The sequence below is a fragment of the Planococcus citri genome, chromosome 1 (genome assembly GCF_950023065.1).
Source record: "Planococcus citri chromosome 1, ihPlaCitr1.1, whole genome shotgun sequence".
NCBI lineage: Eukaryota > Metazoa > Arthropoda > Insecta > Hemiptera > Pseudococcidae > Planococcus > Planococcus citri.
Window position 1 is genome coordinate 27874036 of NC_088677.1, and position 20945 is coordinate 27894980.

At 38.0% G+C, this 20945-nt stretch overlaps 2 protein-coding genes across 3 annotated transcripts in view; one reads left to right on the forward strand and one right to left on the reverse strand.

The window, feature by feature from the left end:
* The window catches only part of LOC135831202 (uncharacterized), a 572431-nt gene that overhangs the window by 64306 nt on the left and 487180 nt on the right, over window positions 1-20945 (forward strand). The window lies entirely within an intron of this gene.
* Window positions 1847-19241, reverse strand: LOC135831199 (serine-rich adhesin for platelets-like). Its single transcript, XM_065343503.1, has 4 exons — window positions 18098-19241; window positions 8487-14151; window positions 3705-3923; window positions 1847-3604 (listed from the first exon to the last, which is right to left on the reverse strand). Exons 1-4 carry the CDS (start codon window positions 18430-18432, stop codon window positions 2777-2779), a joined length of 7047 nt encoding a protein of 2348 aa, XP_065199575.1. The 5' UTR covers window positions 18433-19241; the 3' UTR covers window positions 1847-2776.

Here is a 20945-nt window from a genome sequence, read left to right on the forward strand (position 1 = left end):
AACCGAAAAATGAAACTGAAACCAAAAATCATGATAATTAATTAATTATATCGGAATTTGAAAAATAACATCAAAAAAATGAAAGTGAAATCCAGAGTTGAGAATGAAATTAAAAAGTCCAAATCAAACCGAAAACTCTGAAAACAGAATTAGTACCAATAATAAAATTGAAAATTCTAATAATTAAAATACAATTGAAAACTAAAAATGAAATAAAATTCTGAAATTGAATCAAATGCTGAAAATAAAATTAAAAACTGAAAATTAAATAAAAAATTCGGATAGTTAGATCAAAAACTGAAAATAAAATGAAAAAATTAAAGTAAATAGGTAAAAAAAATTTGAAAATAAAACCAAAAATTCAGAAAAAAATTCAAAAATTTGAAATTGAATAAGACATTAATGAGACTAGAAACTGAAAGTGAAATCCAAAATTGAAATTGAAACGGAAAAATCCGAAAAATAAAATTCAAAACTTGGTATGAAATTGAAAATTTTGAAAATGAAGTAAAAAAACTTAAAATATAGAGTCCAGTACGATTTTTTTAAACGTGCCCCCCCAAAAAAAACAATTACGATTTTGAAACCTGCATGTGAAGATAATTACTAGAAATTCAATGAATGTAATGAAGTAAAATTTCGTGGTTATGAACAATTTTTGAATAATTGAACAATAAGGAAATTTTTTGAAATTTTATAAACTCAATTTTGTGCCTTTCTTATTTCCTCATAAAAAGTTCCAAGTTTCAAAATATTAAAAAAAAAAAAATCTTGTCAAACTCAAAATTGCAGTCGGATAAAACATTTTTTCACATATTATATTATGTACCAATTTTTCAAAATTTTTCATTTTGGAAAACCCTGTAAAGTTAAAAATGGCTCTCATAGATATTTATTCTTATTTAGATTAAATTAAAAAAAAAATTAGCAAGAATTATCACACTTGAGATGATATACCTTTACTTTCTAATTTTGGAATTTTGGAGCGATGTTTCATTTTGTTTACAATTATTCCTGATTGATTTCTTGAATAACCATTTTGCACGAATCGGTTATTACCTACTTTAATGTGACACTCTGAGCACGTTCCATGATTACAAATTTTTCACAAAAACGTTAAAAATGCGATTTTGACTTTTTTTGGAAATTTTTTTTTTGCAAGAACTGAAAAGTAGTAGATTTTCAAGCAGCAACTTGAGGCGGTAAGGGATTTTTCAATGCCCGGGGGGGGGGGGGGGGGTCAAACGATTCAATCCTGTAGAAACTTTTCCACCAAGTGTGAAGTACATATAAACCCTATTGTAAGTGTACCTTTTTGCTGGGTTATTCGTTATTATCCTGTCAGGGTTGTACATGTACGTTAAAAAAAAAAAAAAAAAAAAAACTGTTCAAAACGTTTTTTTGTTTTAACTCCAATTTCCTAAAAAAAACACGTTTTTTCTTCTGTATTTCGTTGAAAAAGAAGTAGAATTGATTGAATTAACTGTATTTTTAGATTTTCATTTTTCTTCTTGTACTTTTTTTTTGTAGACATAGGTATTTCGTGTTTTGATTTCAAATTTTCAATTCTTCAATATTTCTTGAGCCTTATATGTAGCTGTTTTATAACGTCACATCTTAAAAATTGATGAATTCAGAACAAATGAATTTGTTTTTAAAACGCATTTTAAAATTTAAACGTGTTTAAAACAAGTCTTAAATACATAGTTTTGAACAAGAAGAAGAAACTGTTTTTAAAAAAAAAAAAACAACGTTTTAAACAAACATTTTTTTAAAAATTAAAAACACGTTTTTGTACAACTTTACCCTGTACAGAGTGAAATTAAAAAAAAAAGGTAAACATTACCACATTTTTATTTATTTATTTTTTTTCAATTGTGAATGAAGCAATTGAACAGTTTCAAATATTTACAACTGATACTGTTCTAAATTCTGAATTTTTCAACATACAATACTTTATATAATATAAAATAAAAAAAAAAAAACAGGTAATAAAACTCGCCCAATCGAGTACGATTATTACTTTAGGCACTTGTGCTTAAGAAGAAGGAAAGTCCTTACCTTCGTACTAACACTAACACGTAAAATTAAGCGTACATTTACATTAAATGCAATATTCAAATGCAATCTACCTAATCTAATCGTTAACAAGCAAAATTGAAAAAACTAAATAAATGTAGGTATAAGGTTCCTATACGTAGACAGAAGCGATAGCCTCTGAAGTCCCTATAGGCAATTGGGCACTGTACAGTGCACATAATAAATACCGAATTAGCTGATCCAATCCAAAAATGGGTAATAAATCTAATAAATGCAACTACACTGTACAACGACGTACAGCTTAACGAAATATAAATGCACGTTGAAAGAAATCGTTAGTACGCACGTCACACAAAATATGATATTTGTCATTACCTACGTAAGTATAGAATCACTAAGTACATAAACAAGATTACGCTTACGCTCAATTCTTATAAAATAAATTTTGACTTAGAATTTCTTAAAACAGTACCTACTCCAGTAAGTAAGCATACAAAATTTGTTACCTATGTACCATACGAAAAAAGAGTACATAGATAGGTGACTCGAATGTATATCGAACCGTACCTTATTACCTACCTATTAAGGATAGATACTCGATCGACCGCTACATCTCCGAGATTTAAATGCATAAACGAATATAACGATAAACGAAAAGTACGATATTTGAAAAATATATCACCGAGGGGGTAGGTACCTACATAATTTAAGTAGAAGTAGCCGAATATACGCTTCATCAAGGTAGTAGTCTGGGATTAAATCTACCTATGTACAATATCATTCCGGTTGGATTATGTCGTACAATGTATAAAAATGGTCTATCAAATCGTAGTCTAGGATTATCCGGCAGTCTGGCTTGCCTGGGTCTGGAATTCAGCGGCTGCGCTTGCGGTGGCAATGAATGCTGATCTTGATAATCTTCATAGGGCAATGCGAGGTCTTCGATGTGTCTAGCGATACCTCCGCCGTTACCGGTGGCACCAGGGCCAGAAGAGGTGCGCTGAGCGAATGACGGAAACGTTTCGACGTGATGACGAGCGCCGATGCTTTCTTCGCCGCAAGTGCTGAATGTATTGGCTTGAACGCAATCGGACAGGTGAAGTTCGTTGAGCAGACCGTTAATGCCTCTCAAATCGGCCTTTTCGGGCGCGAATATTTCGCCCATTCCCATCTTCTGCAGTCCGACGGTTAAATTCAAGATGGACTTGTGCGAGAATCGCGGAATTTGCACCTCTAAGCCGTGTCTGAATAGCAGACTGCGAAGCAGACGCGACCAAGCGCCTCTTCTGTACGATGATTCCAACAGCCGCTGCTCTAAACGAGCTAGTCCGTCGCCTGGTGCAACCTGTCCCTGTTGACCGGGCAGTACTAAAATGGTGCTCATTATAGAATCGGGGCTCAAAGTGACCGCCGTTGCGTCTAAACCTGGCTCGTAACCTGCCAAGAAACCGCCACGATAGACCACCGCAGGTATTGGCACCAATCGCCTTTGTCGCGTTGATGGTCTTACTACGAAGTACATTTCGCCGTCTCGGCCTTCTGTCGAAGCGATGCTGCAGTCGGTCTATTCAAAACACACAAATATAAAAATACAAAATTAATAAATGAATACTCGTACTGTGTACATTTAACATCGGCAGTAGCGAAATGTCGCTTAGACCTACCTGGAATATATTGGCGGTGAAGGTGGCTAACGGAGGTTTCATCGCGATCGACGATCCTCTCAGGTAATCTTGAATTCTGCCTTGCGTTTGTCTTTTCACCAACAAATTCGTTCTTCTGCGCAACAAGTCGCCGATCGCGTTGAAATTTATCTCTTCCACGTACGTATCGTAATACTGCTGCAGTCTCTCTTTGTAAAACTCCAAAACATTTCCCTTGGTCTGAAAAAATTCACCAAAACAGAATCAATATAGCTGCTATAATAGTTAGTAGTGTACCTTCAAGTTGCAAGCTTGGGTGAAAAAATAATTCCAATTTCTTATTTTGAAAAAAAAAGTTAGAATATTTTTCAGACAGCTTAATTCATAAAAACTTTTTGTTTCTGTATCAGAATTTTCCAAATAATACCTTGTTCAAGGAAAAACATTCCTCGGTCCATCAAACCATATTGACCCCTTAGTAAGAAGCCCCTTATAGTTGAAAAAATCAAAAAAAAGAGAATGAATCAAAATCAGGGAAAATTTTTTGAAAATATCTCATTTCCACATTAGAATTATTTTTCTACATAACTCCCTTTTCAAAAAAAAAAAAAACATTTGTTGTACCATCAAATAATGTTGGCTTTCTTGTAAAGAGCCCCCAAATTTGGGGAAACTAAAAAAATATGAAAAACTTGCCTGTTGAATTTTTAAAAAATTTTTATTCATGGGCAGAATATTTTCTGAAATATCATTTTTGACGATAGAAAATCATTTTCTGACCTTTGATTTTTTTCAAATTCTAGCAACATTTTTCTAGAAATTTTTAACTGTGAAAAAGGAAAACAAATTGGTCCACGCTTCGCTCGGGCCAAAGCATTGAAAATGTGTAGTCGGGGAGCCCGCATAAGAATCTATTGCATCCCCCCTCCCCAGTCGATCCTCTGGGCAATTTTTCTCTCAAAGGGGGAGTCCTAAACAACATTTCTAGCCCTTGTTCTAAAAAAAAGTGGCCCTACTTACAAAATGGCGGCCATTTTGATTGACAGGTCAGCCGAAATCGCAGATTTTGCGTTCCAATGTAAGACTTGCACAAAATTTTTCAAACCGTGCAAAGGAAGATTGAAAGATCAAGCAAAAATTTATCACCTGTCAAAATTTCAAGTTCTGAAGTGCCTTTTTTGACGTTTGGTGAATTTTTGAAAATCAAATTTAGGTAGGCCAAAAATGAGGGAAAAAATCAAAATTTTACCAAAAAGACCAAGAAAGCTGAAATTTGGGATATACCCTATTTTCGACATGCCAAATCGATTGGAAACGGTTTCAAACCGTTTTGAGTAGTTCTGGAACCTTCAGCAGGTTTTTGAAACTCGAAATTCCCACAAAATTTCATCAAAATGGAGTTGGAAAGCCGAAATTTACTCTGCAAACTAATTTCAATACGCTACAAAGTCGACTGCAGGTGGATTTGAAGTCGTTTTGGAGCCTCCCGCGACTTTTTGAAAATTACTGGAGCCTCCAGTAGATTTTTGAAACTTGAAATCTCCCAAAATTTTATCAAATGGAAATGGAAAGCCGAAATTCATTCTGCAAACTAATTTCAATACGCTACGAAGTCGACTGCAGGTGGATTTCAAGTCGTTTTGAAGTGTTTATTCGTACATTTCGGAGATACGCGTGGTAACACTGTGCCATTCTCTCGCCGCAAAGGTAAAAAGCTCTTGCCGCTCTTAGCTAAGAGAAAATTGTATCAGCATAGTGTTTTTCCGAGTCGACGCGGTGTACCTATCAACGGTCAATTTGTATTTTAGGGGGATGCTAACTCACCCCTATTTTTCAGTTAATTCGGCTGCTTTAATTTGTAGTTTGTTTAATTGCTCGAACGAACAATATAATATCGGTTAATTTGTGCCTCCCGGCGAGGATCTATTTTGGTTTATTTTGGACTTGTGATAAATATTTTGTATCGTAGTTAATTTGTTTATAAACGTTTCAGATCGTATGTAAGTACCTACTTTTTGTAATTATTCCTCAATACGGTACAGTATCATTTTTTTTGGAACCAATTGTCCAAAGTCCTGCTTTTAGAAAAAATTGTCCAAATTTCTATCGAGTTTCTTTCTTAGATTTTAATTACTCGTAAAAACGGAAAGATCTAATTTTTCGGTCATTTTTTCTGCATCAAAATGTTTAGTCACTTTTTTAGTTAGGTACCTACTTCAGTTACTCTGTTTTTTAATTTTTTTTCGGAAAAAATGACTTTCTTCCCCTTTTTTTGAGGGTCTACCCATCTCTACAATAATTTCTGTTCGTACATACAAAATTTTCATTTGAGGTCCGGCCCCGTCTTCCCCCAATTTCGAAAAATTTCTCTAGAAAAAATCAGGCCTGATTTCATTTTTTTTTTTTCAAACATCATCATCTTTTTCAGTTCAAATTCTCCGGTAAAAATTTTAGGAACTGTCCAATATTTCGAAATTTCAATATAGTTATCTACTTACGAGTCATTTATTTTGGAATGAAAATAATCTGTGGACGTTGTTGAGATATTTTGAAAGATCATTTTTTTTCATTAAGAGAATTATAAAAATTAAAATACGAGAATTGGGATGAGGAAATTTTGGACAAACAACGAATAACGCCCGGGCAATTTTTTGTCCAAAATTTATGAAAATGGGGATTTCCGGATTATCAAAATATTTTAAAACAAAAAGAATACATTTTAAACAGAGGGCGTACCCTGAGCGTAACCTTCAAGAGCCAAGTTAATCAGTTTAGAATTTCGGAAGCATTTCTTTTTTTTCAAATTTGAGGGGTTGCTTTGAAATGAAACTTTATTGCAAATGGAATTGTAGATTGGGTTTCAAGAAATAACTTTTATTTAAACATTTTTGATTGGAACAATATTTATATTTATTTGTTGGGGGGAGGGGGTAAAAAATATCGACAAAAGCAAAAAAAACGACAGAGGAAATTGCTTAAGAAATTGACAAAATGTGTGTAGTACATATTTCGGAAAAATCTAAGACAATTCTGACTTTTTTTTTTTTTTGAAATTGGGATGAAATAGGTAGGTATTTGATGTCGTGGTTGTAAAAGTTGAAATTTTGAGGTTTCCCCCTCTCCCACATCTTTCATTCCCATTCTGGATAGCGAGAGGTAGCTACATTTTTTTCGAATCCCTGCAGATATGAAAATATATTTTGAAAATCGATTGATAAAAAATGATCGATTTTAATGACCTACCTAAGTGGAAAGAATTTGATTTTTTGTGACAGATTTTTTTTTAAAAAAAAGATTTTTTTGACTAGAATGAAAAATTTTTAAAATCTAAATTTTTATTTCTCAACTTTTGCTGTTTTTTTCCTCAAAATTGATCAATTTTTCTGAAATTACTTGAAAATTAACAGTTTGTTGAATTAAACTATTTTTTTATTTTTTGGAAATCGGGTTGAAATATTGATGTTGTGATTGTGAAAATTGAAAATTGGAATTTCAAGGTTTTCAATTGAGGTTTTTATTTTTCAAGCGCTTCTACATTCTGTGGATTTTGTTTGCTACATTTTTGCAGCCTCCCTCCCCTCCCTCACACATGTGAAATGTTGAAAATTTGATAGTAAATTTGATTTTTCGCGACTGAAGTTTTCATGTTAAAAGCACAACTTTTTGAGCAGATGAAACATTTGGCAGAAATTTAAAATTTTTCCAAAATCCAAATTTATAGTTAGTTTATAAATTTTGAATTTTTTTTGTTCTTTGAAATTGCACACTATTTTTGAGATTGTATGAAAATTCGCAGCTTATTGAAAACTTTTTTCTGGAATTCGGAGTAAAATATTTTGATGTTGTGGTTGTAAAAATTGGAAACTCGTATAGCCTACTCAAAAATTTAGGAATTTTTTTTTTAAGAAATTGAATAATTTTCTAAAAATCATATGAAAGTTAGCAGCATATTGAATTAGAAAAGAATTTCGTTCAAAATTTCAACTGAATTGATTTTTATTAAAAATTTGAATGAAACTTCATGGCCTTTTTTCACTCATTTCAATTTTCATTTTTAAAAAAAAAAGTTATTTTCTGACCGAAGTCATGATTTTAATTTTGTTGTAATTTTTTCATCACTATTGATGAATTTTTAAAGAATCTGTTGAAAATATTGATGTTCTTATTGATCATAAATTGATTTTTTTTCACGCAAATTAAAAACGTAAATTTTTCGTGTGAAATTTGAGTTTTGGGAATTCTGACTTTTCTTCAGCGTCTTTTATATGTTTTTTAAAAAATATGTATGTATTATATTTTCTTTTGGCACCCTAACTTCATACGTCTTAATGAGAGGGGGTGAGAGGGCTCCTGCGGCCCCATCGCAACTGGAGCTTGGAAAAACCAAAACTGGATATGATTTCTTCATGCTTTCACAAAATTTTATCCAAAAGTTTGAATTTCTCATATTTTAATGAATTACCTATTTCAATTGAAAAGTGGAAATTTCGAAAGGAAGTGAGCCTAAGATAAGCGCCTGGTCCGTGGCGGGGGGGCGCTGAGAAATTGCATATTTTTTATTTACGATACCAACGGTACCCAAAAATACGATTTCCCCATACTTTCCTTCGGATGATGTATATGCGAACCCAAAATCGACCCCAATCTCAAAAGTAAGCAAGTTCAGCGCTGGGGAAATTGCATTTTTAGCCAGAGCTCGTCCTTGAGCCTATTTTCCGTGCAAAAAATTTCACCTCCAAGATGAGTGCAGAGCTTTCAAGAGGCTAGGGTTGGGTACAGGGGGAAAAAATACCATAAACGTACCTTGTCGCTGAATACCAGATGCACAAATGCTACGTTGGCAGCGCCGGTGTTCTTGGAATTGATAGCCGATTCGGTAATATTGCGAAAAACTTGATGCGGATTAAAAGTAACCATATCGTCGAGTCTGAGGAAATCGTTCATTATACCGGACGAAGAGCCACGAGCTCCTAAAAATATCATGGCTAGTGTGGACAGAAGAGCGAACGGCGACAGCACGATGCTTCTAGAAGTTGTCAAACTTTTCGCCGTCTGCCAAGTCCATATTTTGAAAGATAGCTCGTTACATAAATCAATGAAAGTTTTCACATCGTCTCCTAAGTACGCTACACTCGCTTCCAGACCCATATTCTCATGAGGCGCAGGATGTAACTCAACAACAGTTGGAGCAGCGCCGTTCGCATTACCATTGCCATTGACCGTCCAAGACGTGGTAGTCGACGACGAAGCTGTATTCGGACCGGCGGTCGAAGAAGGTGGCCGGATTAGTGTTGAAGTCGCAACTGCAGGGCTACGAAAACCGCTCACAACCGGATTGGGATTAGGCAGCGATGGCCAACTTGAATTTGCCAATGGTGACGTTGTCGATGTCGTCGCAGCATTCTGCTTAGGTGGCTGGTTTTTGGCGAGAGTGATTTTGTTTTTATCATCCTTCTGTTTATTGGTGGTGGTAGTCGATGTTGATGAGGTTGTGCTGGCTGTAGCGTCGTTCCAGCTTTGAGTGGTATGGTTTTCTAATTTGATTCGAACGAATTCGACGCTGTCGTTGGAAGCCACACTGGGCACCGTACTGGAGGAGCTCGATATTCCAGAAATGCTGTTGTTGTTTTTCATATCACCAGGTCTGAAGCTGTTTTTTTGAAACGTTGGTGTAGTAAATCTGGTATCCTGTGGTTTCAGATTAGAGTTGGATACATTTCTATTAGCTATCGCTACATTGGTTCGGATTCGATCTTTGAGAAACGATTCGCTGGATGTTGTCTTACGGTCAAATTGTCCTGTAGTGGTAGTAGTCGCGTTTACGATTCGCTGATTCTTTGTTGACAGCCCATTGTCTTCGCCTTTGTAACGATTGCCATGCTCGTTGTTATCACCAATTGCTCCTACTTTCTGCTCCTTGATCGGTCCTTCGACGTTTTCGTTGTTATCATCGTCGTCGTCGCCTTCATCATCTTCGTCATCGTCGTCATCGTCGTTACCATCGTTGACGTTATTGGTGTTCTTATCACTATCATCGTCGTCGCCATCGTTGCTAATAGCGATTGATACGTCATCGTGATCCTTTCTCAAGTCTGATAATAGCGAGTCGCTGGAAATAGGCGTTGTTGGTTTAGAAGCACTTTCGGATACGCTTATAGTGGAAATATCGGACATCGTGGAGAGCATCTGAGGAGTAGCTACAGGCTCGGTACGTTTCGTTGTCGAGTTGATATCGCTATTTTCATCGTTCTTGTCGAGTTTTGTTGAATTGTGGGTCAATTCGATAAATTGAGACGAACTCGTATCGGCGATCGCAGAAGATGAAGCTTCTCTGTTTTCTACACTAGCTGAAGAGATTGAATCCTCCCCGAAGGCGGTCGTTGACCCGCTGCTGCTGATTCTTGCTTCAGTATGCATCAAACTTTGAAAGCTGGTTGAAGCTGCAGAAGGCGTCGAAATAGGAACCATGTTTTGTTTCCAAGTGATGCGATTAACATCCGGCAGTATCGACGATGGAGATGGTGATTCGTTCGAAGGTAAATTCGACGGTCGATCTATGGTCGTTATTTTTTGATACGTTTTATCCGCAGATGTCCCAGCTGCCGTCGTCATACCATTAGCAGGTCTGGAAGTAGTCGTAGGGCTATGACTGTGCGTATAACTCGTTGACAGCGAAGACGAAGACGAAGGCAACGTATTGGCGTTCGCTTTCAACGGTTGCGAATTAATTGGCGGTAATTTGTAGTAATATATGTGCGAATTCTCCTTTTGTTTTTCGCCAGCTGTGGCTGCAGTTGACGCACCGCTCGATAACGTCACCTTATGCTGCAAAGTATCCCACATACTGGAAGCTGAGGACGTGGTTCCGGGTGCGGAGCTGGCGCTAGAACTCGAACTGTACTTATTTTGGTCGCGTGAGAAAAAGTTGCCGTAATTAGCGGTGGTCGAAGAAGAATGATCGTGATCGCGATCGTTGTCCTGGTCGTCTTTATCGTTAATGTGATAATGAAGATTGTACTGCTGATGATGCTGCTGAGGCTGCTGATGATGGGTATTATGGCTGTGGCTAGCATTGGCCGCGTTACCGCCGCCGATGTTACCGTTATGTGACACTGACTGCCATGTTTCATGGTCGTCATTATTATTACCATTACCAGTACCACCGCCACCACCGCCGCTGCTAACCACCGAATTGGAAATTAATGACGTAATACAATCGTTGAGAAATTCCACATTTATCGGCTTTACCGTTGCAGCTTGCGCTTTATCTTCTTCGTTGATGTTGTTGTTTGTATGGTACTTGTGATTCGGATTATTATTATTGTTGTTGGTCGTCGCTGTCGCTGTAGCTGTTGCAGTCGTATCGAAGAAATGGTGACTCGACAATGGCCGATTTGGTTTAGCAGTCGGTTTATACTTCATTTCGGCGACGGTGTTTTTATTGAAAGAAGTTTTCGTCATCGTTGTGTCGTTGGATTTATTCAGCATTACGGCTATTTGCGTTAAATTCTTCACAGATTCCGTCGAAGCGTGGTACAACGATGATTTGGTCGTAAGTGATGTGTGCTGAGCTTCGTCATCGTCGATACGATTCTCATTACCATCTACAGCGTTCCCAATACCGCCAGATGCGAGTTTATTTGGCGGATCCAGAGTTGGTACTCGTTGCATAACCATTTCATTTGCTGTTGTAGCGTTGAAAGACGACAACGAGGGATTCTTCGTGTATTTCGTACTCGTAGACTCCAAAATACTGGTCGTAGTGCTGCCAGAACTAGTGCTAGGTCGATGGTAGTACGAGTTGAATGTTGTGGCTGAGTTTCGGATTGGATTCACGTGCTGTTGCTGAGCATGATGGTGGCTGGGAAAGTGAGTATTTGAAGCAGAAGGAGTTGCGGCGGTTTTAGACTCTACGTTGTTGTTGACCGAGTTTACTCGATGAGGGTATAGTTGTTGCTGAATAAGATTGGTCGAAGGTTCGGTAAACGTGTGTTGGAATGAAGACGATGTTGCGAATGTTGCTGTAGTCGCTGCTGGAATTTTAGCATCGCTAAATGAGCCAATGTTACCGGACCAGATCGTAGTCTTCTTGGTGAAAGGTTGAGGTACGGTTGTTGCATAAGACAAATGTGAAGGAGACGAAGAAAAGTCGCCAACGTCACCGTTCACTTTATTCTTCCAAGACACTGCAGTCGTGGTTCCTGTCACTGGAGCTGTTCCTGAAACGTACTGTTCAGTTACCAACTTATCAGAGTCCGAGATTTGCCCATTATTTGAATTTTTATTCTCGAATTGTTGATTTTCAAAGTTATTTGTCGATATCCAGGTGACCAGAGGTTCGGCTGTTGTTGTGGTTGTGAACGGAGATACTTTTACAGATGACCAAACATTATCACTGGACCAAGTCGAAGGAGCTACGGTAGCCACACTGATACTGGATGTAGTCGCTGTTCGATAAGACGAGAATGGATTGAATTTGCCTGTTGCCAATGTTACTGTACTAGGAATGGTGACAGAAGTGGCACTACCGCTTGATCGGTTACCATTGCTTGACCAACTAGCTGCAGCTGCAGTACTCGGGTACGAATTGGTCTCCGAAACCGAAGATGGTGATTGTTTGTAAAACGATGAGCTTTCGGTGGAATTCTCTCGTTTCACGTTCGTAGTGTTTGCTCCAAACTGATACTGAACGCTGCCATTGTTATTGGCAAAACGTGTGAATTGCATCGATGGCGAAGTTGTCGATATACCGAATCCGGTCGAATCTTTTTCAGTACTGTTCCTCAGCCCAGAAGTAACCTTGTATTTCTGCTGGTCGACCTGAGACGTTACTGGAATGGAATTCAAAGCTGTAGCGTTACGTTGACCGAAAGCTGCTGCCGTTGATACCGAAGCCATTTCAGTTGTGGCACTCGACGAGTCGTAGACCAAAGAATCGACACTAGGTCTGATCTTCGTGGTTTGCCTTTGATCGTTATTTATTTGATTCAACAAATTAGTTAAAGCAGCAGTGAACGAGTCGCGATTAGCATTAGTAACAGATGTTCCTGGTTGAGACAGGGTCGAATTTTCATTCCCAATCGCAAATCCGGTCGTCCTAGTTGACGTTGTTGTTGTTTTAACTGTACCCTGGTCCAAGTTGGTTGCAGAACTCGCATCAGCAGCAATGGAAGGTACTACCGAGGTGTTTTTCAAAGCACTGCCAGTCGCTAGTTTCGTAGAAGAGTAAGTTTTCACCGGCCAGCTCGTTATCATCGATGATGGTAGATGAGGAATGTACGGATGCGTTAAAAATGAAGAACTAGAAGGAGCTTGAGATGGTGATGATGCAGAAGAGGGTTGCTGAGAATTAACGGTGAAATTGGATGCGAGCAAATTGGGCGATGACCAAACCCTCTCGCTCGTAGTGCTGGGCGAATACTTGAAATTAATCGGTTTTCCAGCTGTACTTGTATTCTTAATTCGAGTAAACTTTTGAGTCGGGGTTGACGCTGTGATGGAATTTTTGAACGAGGCTGTGACCTCTGTAGACTGCATCGTGGATGTAACGAATCCGCCTTTGTTCAAGGTGCTTTCACTTACGACAGGACTGGATGATGCTGAAGTTGTCGTCGAATCTTTAAGCGAAGTAGCAGCAGCGGCGGCAGCCATATTGGAAAATTTATCCAAAGCCATCGACGAATAATGCCGAATCGGCGCCGTGGTCGCAGAAACATCATTAGTCGATAAATGCTGATCATGTTGTAAATCGACGAAAGCAGCTTCGTCTATATTCTCCAGGAAATTGGGCAAGAAAAGAGACGACCAATTGGGTGGATTCGAATTCGCCGACGAAGGCTTCACCGCCGGTATAATTTTTGAAGGCGACGAAGCAGCTGCTGCTAATTCGCTCTTCAACACATTCTGTACACTTTCAACCACCTTGCGTACGTCTTGAACATCAGACATTTGGAATTCGTTCGCGGTCAAATGAGTATCGTGCAGTTTATCTGCAAAAGCGGCTGCAGAGGTGGCTGCATTACCACCAATGCCGTTGGTATTGACGTTGCCATTGACGTTTTCGTTGTAGTACATGGGCACAACAGCCTCGCCGAGTAGACCGTCCGTATCGCTGGCCGCTATCAAGCCTTGTATTTCGTCCCAACTCATCAGTCTTTTAACCAAGTCGCCAGCTTCGTCGAACGTGTAAAATTCGTATTTGTCGGGATTCATCAGGTTGCCAGGGCTGGCGATTAAATTGCTTTTCTGCTGTTGATCATCCATTCTGCTATTATCGTCCGAAGATGAAGATGGCTTCGCGGTGCGAGTAACGTTATCGTCACTGGAAATGGAAGACGTCGAATTACTTAGGGCTGCCGACGAGGATGAGATTGAGATGTCTTCAAATGCCGGCGTTGGAGTGGTCGACAAGGACGCGTTGTTTTTACCATCGCTACTGTTCATCACCACCGAGACAGATGTCACCACACTGCAGTTGCAAAACAAAACAAATTAACACGAATAGGTAAATTAGATACTCAGGACATTTATGTAGCACATAATATTGCAACCCCCACATACCTATTATGCTTACAGAGGCGTGACGAAGTGTATGTCAAGGAGGGGAAGGGGCGAGACTGAAATTTTCACAATTTTTTCGCCAGGTTTTCCTAAATTTTTACCCCCCCCCCCTCCTGGATTTTTTCAGCTAATTAGCCAGATGTGACTTGAAGAAATTTTTGTAGGGGGAGTTGGAAACAAAAATGTTGAATAATTCAAAATTGTCAAAAACGATGCCTTTGTAACAGGGTGTCTAATGGTCGAAAAAAACTACGAATTTACAAAAAAGGTACAAAATTGAAAAATGACTTCATACGTACAAAAAACCATAAAAAATGTACAAAATTGACAAAATTCGTGGGAAATTTTGAAAAAATTTTTAAAATGAAAAATAATTGATGAAGAAAACCCGTGTTTGAAAAATGTTTGCACATCGATTTTCTTTCTACCAAAAGAAAAGTGAAAATTGTCGTACGAAAAAGGCACAAAATGTTGTTTTTTGGATTTGTTAGGTACAAAAAGTTTGAATCGTTCTATTGCAAGCAGGGACGAAACTAAATTTATGTTGGGGGGGGGAGGTGTATGCAAGCGATAATTTGCCTACTGATATGAGAAAAAAATAGGTACCAATTTTCCGAATAAAACAATAGATGAGAAAATAAGTTGACATTAGATGTACAAGTGGGTAGAGGTCTTATTATAGCCTATCATGACTTATAAAAAATTTTTGTTTCCCCTGTTCAATTTTTAGAAGCCTCAAATAATATGGAATTTTCCATCTGGTAAAAGAGAAGCAAACTAGCACAAGAGCGAGGGCAAAAACTTTCAATAATTCGTATTTTGAATTTTTGATAAATGAAAAAACATTGTTTTTTACAAATAGGTATGCGAGAGTTTAATTTTTTTTTGTTTCAAAATTTCAGAATTTGTATGATGATTTTTTTAGAAATTCCAAGTTTGAAAAAAAAGCAACAGGTCTCAACTAATTGAGGGCGAAAGATTTCGAAAATTCGTATTTGGATAGGTGAAAGAGCTTGTTTTTTTTTTTATAAGAGGAGTTTTATTTTTTTTGATTTCTAAATTTTAGAATTTGAATTCAGTATGTTTTTTTTATTTTTATTTTTTTTTTCCAGATAAGTAAGTATTCCAACTTTGAAAAAAATAAACAAAAAGGGCCGAACGAAGGCAGAAGCTATGAAAAATTCACAATTCTTCATTTTTTAGGGTCAACATACGTTGTATATTAAAAAAAATAAATAAATAAAAATAACAATTTTGGTGAATTTTCAGAGAAAAACAGGGCATTTTGTGATACATTTAGCAAAAGTTGGGACTTTCTGGCAGTTTTGATTGGAATACATTAGAGAGACTTTTTTTTGGAAAATTTCAAGTAAAACAACGTTAGACTATTTTTGATATGAGAAGGCAATATTTCTACCCTCGGAATTTAGTTGGAGAGAGGAAGATTTGGAAAATTCGCATTTGAAGAAGTAAAAATCCATGGTTTTTGTTAATTCATTGATTATTCCAGCTTACTCGTACATACAGCTACAACTTCCAACTCATCCACACTGTTCCCAAAAATTCACAACTTTTTACCAACATTTTTCTGTTGGGTTGGGTGGGAAGTATCACCTCCTCTTGCACCCCTTCCTCTCGTTCGGCACGCCTCTGAATACCTAATAGTAGGATGGATGGAAAAACAATCATGGAGGGCCTGGATTTTGACGAAAATTGGTGAAGAAGTTTACCTCGAGTTGGAAATTCAAACAATTTTTGCGAAAAGCAGGACTTTTATGGGAATATTCTTTGAAAATTTTTGACAAAGAAACGAGACTTGGTGGCAATTTTGTTGAAAAGCGAGAATTTTTGTCGGAAAGAAGGACTTGGACAATTTCAGCACCTAACAAAACTTTGACAATTATTGGCATAAAGTGATATTTTTTTGCAATTTTGATGAGGAAATTTGGACAACTTTGCAACTTTTTGGTAAAAAAACAAAACGTCTGGTAATTTTTGGCAGAAAAGCTCAACTTTTGGAGGAAAAAGTGTGATTTTTCAGCAATTTTACAAAAAAGCGAGATATTTCGTCATTTTTTTTTTGCAAAAAATAAGACTTTTACAATCGTAGCACAAAGCAAGACTTTTTGGAAATTATTTGTATAGGTAAAAAAAGGTGATACTTTTTCCAAATTTTTGTCGAAAAAGCGACACCATTTTTTTTTTTAATTTTTGACAATTTTTGACGATTCTTACCGATACTTTTTGACAATTTTTTGCGAAAAACTATCATTTTCAGCAAAAAACGAGCCTTTTTGGCGACTGTAACAAAGGCGAAATTTGTTACTTTTCAAAAAAAAAAAAAAAAAACGAGACACATTTTCTCTGATTTTCTTTACAAAATGGGGCCCAAATTTGGATAAATTGGATTTTGGAATTAAAAAAAAAAAATTAACTCAGTAACCAAAATTTTTAAAAAGGTAACCAAAAGTTTTTTTTGTGTGTTTTTTAGATAGGTAGGTAAAAAACACATCAATTTAAAAAGCTCTTACAGAGAGCTTTAAAATGAGACGTCACATAATTTTTACTTTTCAGAACTTTTTACACTTCTCAATGAAATTTTTGCTTTTCATTTCGAAGTTTTCTGAAATTTGCACATCTCTATCCGTGACAGATTTCAGACCCCTATGTCAGTGGAGTCGAGTCAGGGTCAGGGGTCTTCAAAGCATAACAATTTGAAAGAACAAAAACCTTTTTCTTGCAATATCTTGTCTAATGTTACTTCTAGTAGAAAATGACCCTCACATCTCCTCCCGGCTCTCCTTTTGGAAAAATAACATTATTTTGGTTCATAACAACTGATTTTATTATAATTTCTAAACATTGTAATACGTTTTTTTCGACTTCAACTGCACTTCTGTGAAAAAAAAAATACTCGAATTTGATTCTCATTCAGTCAAGAAGGCGTAAAAATTGAAATCACGTTGGGTGAAGGGTATGATTGCAAGGGAATGATTACATTTTTCTACTTGAAGTAATATTCTTGAAGAAATTGCAAATTTTCTTTTCAAATTGTCAAGTTTTGAAGACCCTTAACATTACTCCGTTGACCCATCGCTTGAGAATAAGCTGGGTATCTTTTTATTAAAAGTTTTCATACATTGAAGAACCCTGGCTTTGTATATTGTAACCCAGAAGTCTAAAATTTCCCGCAGGACACCCCCTCTCCCCTTACGAGAAAAATAACTTGCTGATATTTGGTACTCTAATTTATATGTGAAGAAAAATAAAATGCATTTTAAAAAAATGATCATACTTATGTACTTTGAAGACCCCTGGCTTCACCCCTTCCTTCATTCAGGGGGTCTAAAATTTGCCATGGAACATCCTCTATAAATCAAAGTAAACATCTTCTGCAGTGTTTTGGAAGATGGAAAAAATTATTTATGAAAACTGACAAATTTTTTACTCGATCTGCAACTTTTTAACCTCCGATTCCCTCCCTAAAAGTATCCTTGGATTTTGATTTCTATGCACCAGAGAGATGCAGAAACTGAAATCGCATCCTTTTAGGAGTGTGTCAGTTTTTCTACGCAATGCTTTATGGGGTGAAAAGCGTGATCTCCCTTTGAGGGCCTCTGGCTCTATTCCCCTTTTACTGAGCGGGTTCAAATTTTAAATGGGTCACTTTCAACTCAAAGTAAACTTCCTCCGTGAATTTGGTCAAAGTCCAAGGTATTTTTTTCGATCTACTCCACTAACGGTATTAAGTACCAGTATTACGGTACCGAGAGAAGTGGATTGGGATTGCGAATCAAGTACTATGTAGGTAGGTACCTATACGTATACATATATTACGTTGCGCTTAATCTCACCTGGATCCGAGAACTTTGCGAGATGTATCCGAATCTAATTCTTCGCTGGTAGACAGCATTGCCGGCGAAGATGAAGGTAACGGTGACGGTAACGGTGACTTTGACGACGACGACGACGGTGTGGACCGCGGCCACGGCGATGGTGATTCTACCATCGGCCAACCTGCAACTTGGTAATTGGTATCGATCACGGTCATCGTCACCAGCGCCAGTACAACTGTCACAATCGTTGACTTCTTAGTCGCGCTACTTTTATGCTTCGATTGCCTCATCGTCATCTTGGCTGTAGGGTAAATGCCGCAGCATCTATGAAAATCCATTTTCAGCAACTGCATAGGTATCTGCTGCCCCGCTGCGCAGCGTTTACCGGGCTGCGAGGAATGCGGCAGGCAAAACGAGAATGCAAACCGATGTATACAGGTACTTAGATTGATGAATTCAGTAGTGTACCTAGTACTTGTACCAGTAACCCGTACATGTACATATATGTGTAAGTTAATTTACCGTCTACGCAGCATGCAACCGATATACGAGTATTCATACGACGACGTTCAACTTTACTATTGTACCTATCGTTTTATATTGGTCGCGGAATGAGACCGTTAATTCTTCGCGGAAACTTGTCAACTACGTAAAATTCGTTAATTTCCTATACCTACGTTACGTTACCAATGTCCTACCTGCGTAATATTACGAAAACGAACAAGAACAAGAACACGAACACTGACACTGACACTGACACTGGCACTAACGGACACAGACACCCAAGTAACGTGTATCAACTTGTGCGAACATCTCAAGAGTACGATCAGCGGCAGCGGTAGCGGTAGCAGCGGCACAACATCTCAACATGACAGCACGGGCGCGGCGCGGAGAGGAGACACTCTGGAAGAATAAGTACGAAGAATACGAATACGATGCATGTACATACACAATTACACAGTACACATCACACACAGTACAAGTAGTTGGAGTTTTTCTGCGGCGCGATCGAATGACGCGGCGCAATCAGCGATCAGCGAATAAAGACAACTGTATCGCCGAAGAGTATCGACTGTCGAGTGCTGGAGTGGCCAGCGTATCTTTCCTCGCCCTCTCTTCGTCTCGCGTTGCCCTGCTTTACCCGACCTGCTGAATCGATGCCCAACAAGTTACGAGTACGATGCGATGATGATGATGGCATGCCAATCGCACGATTACTCTTCTTCTTCTCGTAGCAGACAACCTCGACTCCAGCTCCAGTTCCAGTTGCAATTCCACTTCCAGTTCCAGCACAAAGTACAGCTGAACTCCACTCCACTCTACTCTACGTACAAAACTTAACAACAGTCAGCAATCCTCTATATACCATACTCACAAGCTGGCAGATGTGAAAATCATTCTGACAGCGACAAGTGAAGCGACAAAAGACGAAGCATACTTTAGACCTATAAGATAAGTAGGTATCTAAACCTAACCTATAGGAACTATAGGTATAGGGTACTCGAGCTCAAGAGTCCGAGTTCGGTACGCAACAAGCAACAAGAGGCTACAGCGCTACAGCTACTGGAGTACCTACCGGCGCGGCAGCGTACGAGTAGTTGCAGTCGTCTTCACCGTCGCATTCTGCCCGGATGAATGACCCAACGAAAATTATTAGGTAACAAAGTGTACGCGTATCGTGCCACCGCCATGCCGCCGTTGCTGTCGCTGCTGCAAGTGGTCAACATTATACAAGGTAATACATGAACTCGAGACTCGAATACAGGTGTACGATGCACCGTGTACCATCACAACATACCTACCAACCTGTATCTACTATACCTACAGTACATACATGTGTACGTACAGCGTATGAGCGTACACACATTACACGTATGTACCTACATAATACATTTATGTAATGCGTGTAATGTCAATTGTCAATCTCGATACCCACACTAGCTACAATTATTATACTACATACCGAGCTCATCTTCCATAAAAATGTACAGTAGGTACTTCACCCTCGCTTCACCTCACAAGGGAGGTACCTACCTATTCCAACTGGCAGAAAATTTTTGAACCAGACAGAGCTAGATCGAAAGAGCATGCAAAAACACACTGCCAGTTGAAATTTCAGATACTGAAGTACATTTGGTCGACCTTTAGTAGTGGATTTTCAAAAATCAAATTTGGGCCCGAAATTTTAAAAAAAATAAAAATTTCAACGAATTGACCTAGAAAGCTGTTTGGTATAATAATATACTCATTTGAGACCCACCGAATCGATTGGTAACTTTTTCCAGCTGTTTTGAGCACTTCTGGAGAGCTTCCAGTCGATTTTCTGGAACTCGAAAATTTCCACTAAATGAAAATGTGGAGAGGGGCTGAAATTCACAGTGTATTCTAATTGAACGTGCTGAGTCGACTGGCAATGGCTTTGAACCGTTTTGGAGGCTCCAGCGACTTTTTTTTGGAAATTCCAGAGTTGATCATAAAATTGCTGAACAAAAATGTGGTTTCGAATTAGTCGCCGATTTTGGAAAAATGATTTGTAATCGATCAAATGGGTCATTATTCCAAGCACCCACCGGGAGCAATTCGAGCATACTTGCTGAAGTTAATTTGCACCGACTATAGGTTTTTTTTTTTGGAAAACTGGAATTTCCAAGAAGTCGCTGATGAAGCCTCCAAAACGGCTTGAAACCACCTGCAATGACTCGGGCACGTTAAAAATAAGGTATAACAAGGTCGTGTCTAACGGTCCTGCAAGAGTCCTGACTTTTTCACTTTTCATCAAAAAGTCCTGCCTTTTCTCATTAAAACTTCAAATTATCAAATTCATTTTTGCTTTTTCTGGAATTTTGAAAAAATGTCGTGGAAAAGG